The 10,955-nt window shown below is 43.2% G+C and overlaps 2 protein-coding genes across 3 annotated transcripts; one reads left to right on the top strand and one right to left on the bottom strand.

Moving 5' to 3' along the window:
• Positions 1–52: 52 nt before the first annotated feature.
• Positions 53–6,025, bottom strand: Oaz3 (ornithine decarboxylase antizyme 3). The gene is given in 7 exon segments (XM_047558500.1): positions 53–295; positions 1,063–1,148; positions 1,621–1,796; positions 2,465–2,542; positions 2,544–2,604; positions 2,896–3,067; positions 5,893–6,025. Coding segments are annotated over 7 exon segments (849 nt in total). The 3' UTR covers positions 53–152.
• Mrpl9 (mitochondrial ribosomal protein L9) lies at positions 5,967–10,747 on the top strand. 2 transcript variants are annotated; one of them, XM_047550904.1, is made up of 7 exons: positions 5,974–6,173; positions 6,335–6,491; positions 6,591–6,715; positions 6,924–6,974; positions 7,948–8,049; positions 8,530–8,613; positions 8,742–10,747. In XM_047550904.1, the coding sequence occupies exons 1-7, from the start codon at positions 6,024–6,026 to the stop codon at positions 8,874–8,876; spliced, it is 804 nt and encodes a 267-aa protein (XP_047406860.1). In that variant the 5' UTR covers positions 5,974–6,023; the 3' UTR covers positions 8,877–10,747. The 2 variants fall into 2 exon arrangements, with proteins under 2 accessions (XP_047406866.1, XP_047406860.1); XM_047550910.1 differs by lacking the exon at positions 6,924–6,974 and having other exon boundaries at positions 5,967–6,173; positions 8,742–9,530.
• The last annotated feature ends 208 nt before the right edge of the window (positions 10,748–10,955 follow it).

The raw sequence follows: 10,955 nt of genomic DNA on the forward strand, positions 1-10,955 counted from the left end.
CCACTCCAGTCATCCGTACAACTCGCAAGGAAAAGCAAACACTTGATGATTGCACTACCCTTTATTCCTAGAATGGAGGTGCCCTGAATCACCTGGGCTCAAGTCCCATGTGTCAAGGCTTCTAGCCCCTCACAGAGTTGGAATAAGCATGTTTAGGGAGGCTCGCTAGGCAGGTGGCGAAGGTCCCTTTCAAGGGGATACACCATGAAGATGACATTGCCCCAGGGAGGGAGGGCAGGGTGATCTGGTCTGACCACTTCAAAGCCCATGTAGCTGAAGGCACGTAGCAGAGCACCTGTGAATGACAAAACAAATGGTTAGAACACTCTTAGAAGCTCAAGCCGTGTATTCCCTCAGATTTGGTTTCTTTGGCTAAGGAGTGGCCTCTGAGAAGCTGTGTAGTACAGACTTTTTGGGTGTGTTTGAAATGAAATAGACCTAGGCTATAACCCTGGCTTTAACACTTGCTTAGCTTGTAACATTCTGGGTTAACCCTTTGATCTTCAGTTTTCTCATTTGTAAAGTGAGAATCATTCCCCTTCATAGAATTTAAATGTTTTTGAAGTGTTTAACATAATGATGGCACAGTAAACTCTGAAGTGATATGTTTGTGAAGAATGGTTGATGACCAGCTTTTTGTATGAACTACTCAAGGGAAAAGGTTATAGTTTCTATAGCATGTGCTCCTGTGTCCTGGCCTTGTCCCTCAACCCCTTCACACTGTAGGTGCTTGATACACTTGAGATCCTTTCTGATTATATCCCTTGATCCCTTGAATAGTTTTGTGCAATTTTACCAGTGCTCCCTTAGTCTAGCCTCTGACACAACCTGCAGGGGCTTCCTAATAGTTCAGTTGTAACTTGACTGAACAGAATGCCTCGTGCCTTCACTACTTTAGTGGAGAGAAGAAAATCCCTAAAATGCCACAGGGTACTTTTTTTCTTTTTTTCTTTTCTTTTTTTTTTTTTAAGAGTAGGGGGAAGAGGGACTGAGGGACTCCTACAAAGGAAAGGAGTTCTCAAGCTTCCTGAACACAAAGGATGAAAGACAGCAGATCCCCACCTCTGTCCTTCCGATCATTTTGGAAGTTCACAAACACAGAGTCTACGTTGGTTTTCTCTTCCACGTACTCCAGTGTTGCCGTCAAACTAGAGGTAGGAGAAAAACAGTTAATGACATGCTCAGCCAGTTCAATTTAGAAAGACACCTAGCTGGAGCAGAAGAAAATATTGGTCAGTTTCTGCTCTCCACCCATCCAAACCATGAAGCATAAGCTGCTACACTAGTTTTGGTAGCTTTTTCTCTGAAGCTGAGGGGTTGCACACAACTGATCTGAGGTGTAAGCCATAAAGGGGGTCTAGGAAGAAGGGACTATTAACTAGCTCAAGATACTTCCTTTTATTCAATGATTTCTGGATCCCCACTTCTGTTTTTGAATCTTGAGTCCAGCAACTTCCCATAAAATGTTACCCCTTATACCCCAGATCCTGGCTCAGCTCAAAGGCTAGTCTCCATGCCTCCTGAGTGGTTTGTATCCAGGTCCACTTACTGATTGTGACATAATAGAAGGGTGACATTCCCCACCCCTTCCTCCCTACTCACTCGTCCCAATTCAGTCACCTTTCCCTATTTCCTTGATCCAAGGTCCTAAATGGGATATCCAGGAAGAGTCGGTGGTCACAAAGAAGGCCGTGCCAATGGGTGGAGGTCTGGGGGGTGAGGCGGAAGTGGAAGTCTAACTGTACTGGATCCTGATGGAGCAGGGGGTCAGTAGTCAGCACTGTCAGATTCCCAGCCTGGAAAAGGAATAAAAATGAAAGTAATAGTCCCCTGCTTCTGTGTTCATATAGTTCTCAAATCAATTCTCAGACAGATTTGGGTACATCTGTGAAAGCAAGGAGGGGGAAGATAGTGGAGCCAATGTCTTAAAGATTCAATCTGTCCCTTAATCCTAGGAACTAACAGCTACCCTTGTTACTGAACTCTACTTGATATCAGTCTGGCTCACTGTTCAAACTAAGCTTTATTATCTATTTCCTTTCCCACCCCCTCCTCTTCCATATTTTTATTATAGGGATTTTCTCTCAATTCCCTTTTCTTATTTTAAATGCAGAGGTTACAAGTAGACATATTGCTGCAATACAATACCAGAGCAAATGTTGGGGTTCTAGACTGTAGATCAGCTTAGCATCTAAATAGCTTTATGTCCCAGAAATCCTAATACAGTCCAGTGTACTTTTGTTTCTGCTTTTTTTCTCATCCTGCTTTTCACTACAGTTGTATGACCTTGACTTAAGATCTCTGGGCCAGAATCCTTGTCTATAAAGTAACTTTTACACATGAGCTCTGAGGGTTCCATCTACCTCTTAATTTACTGATTCATTTTCCAAACAGCAATACCTCTGCAAGGTATTACAACAAGCAAGGGGCTGCCCTGCCATACCACAGCTCATAGTCCACTTACTGAATACAGTTCTTTAAGCTGGTTGTGGTCTTTTCCCTGCTCGGCACTTCTGCCCACCTGGAGGCCCGCTAGGGACTCAGGAGCACTGGAGGCAGCAGCGGGGCCTCAGTGTCAAATCCTCCTGTTCCTTGTAAGTGACGCTGGTTGGGAAAGAGAGACCTGAATTAGTTACATTGAAATATGAGATGAGAAGAGATCATTGATTATTGTAAATTGATAATTTACAGGTACATAGGCAGTCTTCTGTACTGTCTATGTACCAGTCTGTTTTCATTTTCCCAGGTCATCCACATGGAAAAATTAAAATTTCCATGCCATCTTTCTATCCCCATTTTGTTATTATTTCCTGCCCCTTGGGAAGTTCTTTGAAAATTTTTCATTTTCCCTTACAATTTACATAAACAATCACAAATAAAGATGAAAACAAATACCTTTTATAACACCAAGGCAGCATCTTCTCCCGGAGGCTCATCCGGTATTTGTAACAGTAAAGGTAATAGGCGTATGGTGACCAGATCGGGTAGAGGTAGTTCCGTGTTTTTCCCCTCTTGATATAAGAAAGGGAGTAGAGAGAGGGGCGTGACCTGAAACAAGGCAGTTTCTCTGTTCAGTGCCTCCCTGCGGCAAAGTGAGGTTCAGAGCCTGGGCGGCAGAGGTTCAAGCAATCCTGTTCATTGTGACCTAGTGGGCTTTATGACATAGATGACGGGTCAGCCCATATGTCACTTCAGGGCTCCACTCTGCTCCTCCCCTACCCCACCCTATCACCTTAACCAAGGCTTATATTCAACTAGTATATACTTTATGGCAAACTTCCGTACTGGTTGGCAAATAGCCCTCTCTGAATACTTGTGCCCACCCTTCCTGGCCCTTCCTCTGGGATGCCCCTTCCCTCTAAAATCCAGCAACTAAAGAGTTGGTGTCCCATACTGCCAAGGGGCTTCCAAGGCCCCCATTCAGCATTGTCCTGATTACTTAGTTCCCAGTTCACTATTTTTACTATCATTCCTGCCCTTAACCCAGGGATACTACAGATTGTTGAACTTTCTCCATTGCCTTGTAGGGTAGGAATTACAAACTAAATGCTTCCCAAGACCCAGACAGCTATTGGAATCAGTGGAGCTGCAGGGTAGGGCTGTTAAAAAATGGGATGCTTACACCCCATCTAAAAGAAGCTCACACAACTCAGCTCCATCTGGTTGTCATGTGGGAAAGGAGAATTGGTGGTGCCAGATTTTATGATTTTTTAACAAAAACTAGAAAGACAGGATTTGTGGTAAACTTCTCCAGATCTAAAAATATGTTGGCTACTGATGATAAAAAATTAACATTGTGCTGGGTACACTATAATCTCAGTGACTTGGGTGGCCAAGGCAGTAGGATCACAAGTTCATTTAAAAACATATTGGCTACTGATGATAAAAAATTAACGTTGTGCTGGGTGCACTGTAATCCCAGTGACTTGAGTGGCCAAGGCAGTAGGATCACAAGTTCAAGGCCAGCTTCAGCAATTTATCAAGACCGTCAGCAACTTAGACCCTGTCTCAAAATAAAAAGGACTAGGGATGTAGCTCAGTGGTAAAGCACCCTTGGGGTCAATTCTCAGTACCAATTTCTTTAAAAATTAACACTCTGAGCAAAGTTTGGTTATGGGGCCACCAGTCTGAACCCTCTCTGCATATTCATTCACTCATCCATTCAACAAATGTTTATTATTGAGAGCCTACTGAGCCAGGCACTATTCTAAGTGCTTGGGACACATCATTGAACAATACAAAGATCCCTGCCATATGGAACGTCTCTCTTAAAAATGAGAAAACAAACCTAGAAATAAACAGTGTTAGAAAATAACTGCTATGGAACAGGGACAGAGCAGGATAAAGGGAAATTAAGAGTGTGAAAGGGATAGAGCAGGATTGTAGCAACCAATTATTCAAATGGGCCTCACTGAAAAGGTAACATTTAATCAGAGATTTGGGGAGTTAAGGTTAACCAAGCCATTGTCTGAGGATAAGAGCATTCCATTCAGAAGCAACAGCCAGTGGTAAGAAGGAAATGTACCCAGGGTTTTCAAGAAACAGCAAAGTGGCCACTGTGAGTGGGGCAGTAGAAGCTCCAAGGAAAAAGAGCTAATGAGACTGGATTATATAGTACCTTGTAGATCAGTGTATGGATTCCCCCCCTCCAAGTAAAGGGTAAGTCGTTGCAAAGTTTTGGGTGGAAGAATGACATGATCTGAATTGAGTTTTTAGAAAGATCCTCCTGAATGCTATGTTATAAATAAACTGTGGAGATCTGTTGGGAGAGTATTAATCCAGGAGAAAGACAGTGTCTTATTCCAGAGGGGAGCACTGGAGTTGATGGCAAGTGTTGAATTCTTGAAATAGTTTAAAGGTAGAACCCACAGAATTTCCTGATGAACTATGAGAGAAGTTAAGGTGAGTCCAAGAACTAAAAGAATGAAGTTTCCTTCAACTGAAACGGGAAAGGTTGTAGTTGGGCAGTTTGGGGGAAGAACAACAGAAATCACCTTTGGAACAATGTTAGCTTTGAGATGTCTGTTAGACATATAAGAGGAAGATGATAAGCAGTCGGATATTCCAGTGTGGAGTTTGTGGCAAGACTAGGCAGGAGATAGAAAGTAGGAAGTCGTTGGCATATAAATAGTATTGTAAGCCATAATACTAGATATAATCAAGAGAGTGTACATTGAGAAGAGTAAAAGTCCAAAGACTAAGTCTTGGGGGCACTTGAAAAAGTGGGGAGAAAAGAAAAATCAGCAAAGGATAATGTGAAGAAGACTAGTGTCCTGGAAGCCAAGAAAGTGTGTTTAGAAGGGGCAACTGGTCAGTCTGTTTAAAAGTCACATATGATGAAGCATACAGCCTCTTTCCACAATCTCCTCTGACAAATAAACCCTCTTTTATCCTGTACTATGACAGTCCACAGAGAACTGTTCGGCCTTCCTCCCCTCCCCACCCCCATGGTTTATCTTTCTCTTAATTTAGAATCCTCCTTTAAAAACTGGCTTAAATATTGTAGTACAATGATTAAGAGTTAGACTCTTCCTGGGGATGGCAGTTTTCCAGAGGATTTCGTCCTTCTGCCGTTTTTAGATAGATTTGAAGGAAAAGTGAGAGCAGCATTCTTCTTCAGTGTCTAGTTATCACGGACTATTAGAGGTAACTTCAGACAGCAACTAGGGCTAAACCAAAGCTCCCATTTTAAAGATAAAACCCAGAGGAAGATAGTGTCTTCTCCGCAGTCAGTTCATTTAATACTCGTTCCATTATCTATCAGTAATTATGGACGTACCCCCGCCCAATAAAAATAAAAACAGGAAGAGGAGAAAAATGCTGAACCAAAGAGCGGTTCCCTCCGCTTTCTCAACTCGCGGCGTGCGGGCTGTGGGGAAACCGCGATCCAACCCGGTCCCTCTCCTGGTCTCAGTCCAGAACGAAGCCGCGCCACCTCAGGCGCGCCGCGGGCAGCCCCAGCGAGGCCCTTCCTGCCGCCCGGCGCCGGGGACCTTCCGCGGGTCTCCTCGGGGCCTGGCATCATGGCGGTGGCTGCGGTCACCACTCCCGGTGTTCTGCTGCGGGCAGGTACTGCGCGGCTGCTGCGAGGACGAGTACCGGAGCTACTCTGGCCGCGACTTGAAGTGGGCACCACCGCCCTGGAGCGCGACTTCAGTCTGTCTCACCATCGGGTGAGGGCTGAGTTTGGGTTGTGGGGCTGCGGGGCTGCGGCTGTTTAGGCCGGAGTGTTGCTTCTGGGCTTGGAGGGACCCGGCCCCGGGGTTGGGGACGTCGGCGGCCTGAACGGTGTTCTCTGTGGAAACTTGCTCACCCTAGTCTCCCCGGCCGCCAGGGCACGGTCATCGTGGAGCGCTGGTGGAAGGTGCCCCTGGCCGGGGAGGGCCGGAAACCTCGTCTGCACCGGCGACACCGCGTCTACAAGCTGGTGGAGGACACGAAACACCGGCCAAAGGAAAACCTGGAGCTCATCCTCACGCAGTCTGTAGAGGGTAAGGCTCAGGCTTCGACATGATCGGCTTGTCGAAAACTGATCATCTTTTCTTTAGGGACACAAGATTGTTTTGAACAATGGTCTCTGTTAATGGCAGAACTTGGAGTCCGGGGTGAACTGGTTTCAGTGAAGAAATCTTTGGGTCGCAATCGTCTACTTCCTCAGGGACTGGCTGTGTATGCATCCCCTGAAAACAAAAAGCTGTTTGAAGAAGAGAAATTGGTGAGCTCAAAGGAAAGACGGTGGGACTTTGAGTATTAAAATTTTAAGGTTTCCTCTGGCAACTTCCTTCCTTGTACTATTTCGTTTGAAAATCAAATAGAAACAAATGCAGAAGTCGAGCCTGTGTCCAACATAGTAAGAGTTTGATGTTATTTAACATGGGCTCATTTTTCTTTTACTTATTTTCACTTTTAACCTGTTTTTCTAGCTAAGACAACAAGGAAAATTAGAGAGGATCCAGACCAAGGCAGGTGAGGCGGTGAGTAGGAACATAGGAAGTCATTATTGGTCAATTACAAGAGTTACCAACCTCTTTCTAAGTCACTCTGATTTTCTTGAAGTTTTCTGATTGCACACACAAGGGTAGAAAAAATATTACGACTGGCCCACATAACTGGTATGGAGACATCTTGGGAGGTCCTGACCTTTTGAGAGAAGTGCCCTAACTTATTGAGAGAGTCCCAAATCTGGAAATTAGGGGACCCATGGAAAAGTGTGAGGTGAGGGCTCTGCCTTCAGAGATATTTACAGACACATGAGAAGGTAATCAGTAAACTCAAGACAGTAAGTTATAGGAGTTAGATGGACCATAATGGGTTTTAGAGTGATTGAGGAGGGCTTTTTTTCCAGATGGGACTAAATTAAACCTTTTGGTATTAGTTAGCTTTAAATAGGCCAGGAAGATGGGGAAAATATTCTTAAGGTGAAAAAAATGTAGACATTTAAGGCATGTTTTAACCTAGAAAGTAGCTAAAGCAGAGGATTTATATAGTGTAGTATTATGAAACATGGCTAGAAAGGGGATTGGGACAAGATATACAAAACATCTTAAATCTTCAATTAATTAATTTATATTTCATTCTGTAATCAGGGAAGAGCTATTAATGGGGTGTGGGTGGATTTCAAGGGCCAGAAACTTTTGGGTTAAAATAATCTATGGAAGTTATTCCATCCTGAGATACATTAGGAACCTCCATTGGCCTATATCTCCTTGCTTAGGAACAGCAAAGTATAGGTGACACCCCCACCACACACACAAAGTATTGCTAAAATATCTTTCTGCCACATCAGCCTTGAGATAATAATGTTTTGTCATTCTTACTCCTTTCTCACCTGTCTCGGCTGTGAGGTAGAAATAATGCCCTTTACTTGAACTCTCAAACCTTATGACTTTTAACATGTTTCCTCTTCGACTCCAGTTCAAACCCTGTCCTATTTTTAATTTCTTTCAGACAGTGAAATTTCTGAGAAACTGTCACTTGGAGGTAGGAATGAAGAACAATGTCAAATGGGAGCTGAATTCTGAAATAGTTGCCCGCCACTTCCTCAAGAATGTGAGTGTTTGTAAATATCACCATACCCCTGAAGGTGAAAGCTACTTCTGGGAAGGATTGAACTCTGTCTGAAAAGGATATGATCATTTAGCTGGAGTTATGGAAGATTTCTCGAATTTTTGCAAGGGCGTGGGAGGAAAATGGCTAAGAACTAAAGATGGGCACAGAATTTAAAGGTCTGATAGGAAAAGGTGATGGTTTCTGTTTATTTTCTCTCTAGCTAGGGAGAACCTGGGGATATGTGACTCACTAGAGAATTGTAACTTTTGTGGATGATGTAATTTTGGTCTTAAGCCCTGTTTTCCTTTGTGAATCTACCTCAGTTTCTCTGCTACCATCTGTAGAGATCAGTGCCTTCCCATGAATCAGCTAGAGTAAACTCACCAATTCTAGTCATTCCTCTATAGGAAGTTGTAGAACCCACTTTATGAGGTTCCCTAGAGTGTCACCCATGAGTTCATTTGGCTGATTTTTTTGCAGCTTGGTGTCGTGGTTACCCCTCATGCATTGAAGCTACCAGAGGAGCCTATCACACGGTGGGGCGAGTACTGGTGTGAGGTGACGGTGAGTGTTTTATGTAATTTGTTCCTATTTCTGACTGGGAAAATAATTAGTATGAACAGCTGTGGCTGTGTGATGTTAGCCATTACCTGCCTGATTGATCCTTAAGGATTCCCATTGTTTTGTGTTAGGTAAATGGGCTTGACACCGTGAGAGTTCCTATGTCTGTGGTGAACTTTGAAAAGCCCAAGACCAAAAGATATAAGTACTGGTTAACCCAACAAGCTGCCAAGGGCATGGCCTCCACCAGTTCCCAGACAGTCTGAATCTACTTTCCCTACAAGATTGAAAAGCAGAATCAGTAGCAGTGGAGCAAAAACGAACCAGTACCCTGATCATACTCCCATATCTGACCAAATATGGAATTTTAGAGAACACGTGGACACATCGGACTGAACTACATATACATGTTGAATTCTCCATATTTGCCAACTCCATCTTGGACAATCATCACATCCAGTTCTATCAGGGCACTTTTGCTGGAGAAGTACCAGGCTTTTGATTTGATAAGCTGGATACCAGTGGACTGAAACAGACCAGATTCTATTTAGTCTCTTCACCCATTGGAGTTGATTGGAACAAATGGAAGTCATTGTCTTTTTAGTACTTGATTCACTGTCGTCATCCAACTGAATATTTGTATCTCAAGCAGAAATAAAATGTGTGTTCTTGCTAGATATGGTGGGACACACCTGTAAACCCAGCGAACTGGGTTCAGTTCCTAGGATTACACACAATAAAAGAGGTGCGTCCTTTTTTTTAAAAACTGGACTTGAGTAGACTGGGAATAAGACATCCAGGTGAAATGTGTTCTTGAGCATTGAGGTTTGCTGCCAAAAAGGAGAAGAGAATACATCAGCTTGCTCCATCCCACAGTTGCTCTGAGCAAATTACTCTGAATAAACTGATTATATCTTTGATCTTAAAGCTTACTGTCACTAAATCAATGTGAATAATCACAGTGGATTCTTTAAGGAGATCTGAATAAGGCCTACAGGTAATTTATGGGAAAAAAATGAAGCTAAGATGAAAAAAGTTAAGAACGGAATGTATATATTATTTCTTGGATGAGCTCCGGGAATTTGGAAACTGTTTTTTGAACTATCTCCTGAAATTCTTGACCAAGGTTAAGATAAGGAGCTCATTTGGTCATACTAGAATAGATGTCTTGATGGGAGTTGAAGGAAGTAGATAGTTTTGCATAAGTTCACAGTCTACTAGAAAAAGGAACATCCATTGACAGGTGGGTTGTGCCAGGCTCACTCAAATATAATATGAGGTCATGCAGTTGAGGGAGGTAAGGATAAGACCATTGACTCTGCTGTCAACCCTACCAGAAGATCAAAGATTGATTTCCATCTTCCTGTTTGAGCTGACCTGTCACTCCGAGCCAATTAAGCATTTTCATCCCAAATAAGGTCTATCAGTAGTTGCACTAATAACTACACCCACCTTCACACTTGCCAGAACTCTCTTAAATAAGATGGAGGACTGCTACTGTTCGAAATTTGCTATTTCAATGATCCCATTTCTACTTTACTTGAAATGGAAGGCTCATATAACAGCATCTTTCAGTTGATCACCATTCTGATGTTTTCTGAAATTGAGCAACAGGCACATTTCATACAACTAATCTCAAAAAATGTTTAAATACTCATAAGTTGATTTCCTGGCAAAAACAGAGTTTGAGATTTGTATGCAGAAAGTATATTGGGGGGAGTCCTATAGATCAGTGCTTTGTTGGGGAGAGGCAGAAACAGGATTGGGTAGAGGAAGAAGTAGAGCTGAGGCCATCTTACAAAGGCCTCTGGATCCCACTGGAAGCTCAAACTAGGATGCTCCAATAAGCAAGTTGGTGAACCTACATATGTACCTACCTGGTGTAGAAAAAAGGGCATGACCTTGGGTGAGGTAGACAACTTCAGCCAAAGACAGTTCCCAAAAGGGAACTCAGGTAAGAGCTATCAGCTGTCAGCATTCTCAGCAATTTGGGGACTGAGTACCTCAGTCCTGTAGTGGACAGTCACCACTGCAGTTCATTCCTTGAACTGCTCAGAACCATTTGCTTCATAAATTCTGACATAGATCACTCAGGATTCCAGTGGTCTCTTTTCCTGGTAAATTTTTTAAAAGTCTGGAGCAGACAGTCCCTTCGTGCTATAACTTGTTTTGCGTGTACAACTGGTATTCATCTCCCTCCTGCTCAACCCATTCTAGATTCTTAGCTGATCCCCTCATACTTGTACTTCTTCTGGTCCAAGTGGGTTACCTGATTAGGTACCTAACCATCATGTTCTCAGGCCATGACTGCACTTGTCATTTATCTTCAAAATAGGGCAGGAGAA

This window comes from Sciurus carolinensis, chromosome 1 (assembly GCF_902686445.1).
Source record: "Sciurus carolinensis chromosome 1, mSciCar1.2, whole genome shotgun sequence".
NCBI classification, from domain to species: Eukaryota; Metazoa; Chordata; class Mammalia; order Rodentia; family Sciuridae; genus Sciurus; species Sciurus carolinensis.

Coding starts and splice junctions, on each gene's coding strand:
- Mrpl9 (XM_047550904.1), top strand. CDS start 6,024: ATGGCGGTGGCTGCGGTCACCACTCCCGGTGTTCTGCTGCGGGCAGGT. Junction 6,174..6,334: donor TCAGTCTGTCTCACCATCGG/GTGAGGGCTGAG, acceptor CCCGGCCGCCAG/GGCACGGTCATCGTGGAGCG. Junction 8,614..8,741: donor AGTACTGGTGTGAGGTGACG/GTGAGTGTTTTA, acceptor GTTTTGTGTTAG/GTAAATGGGCTTGACACCGT.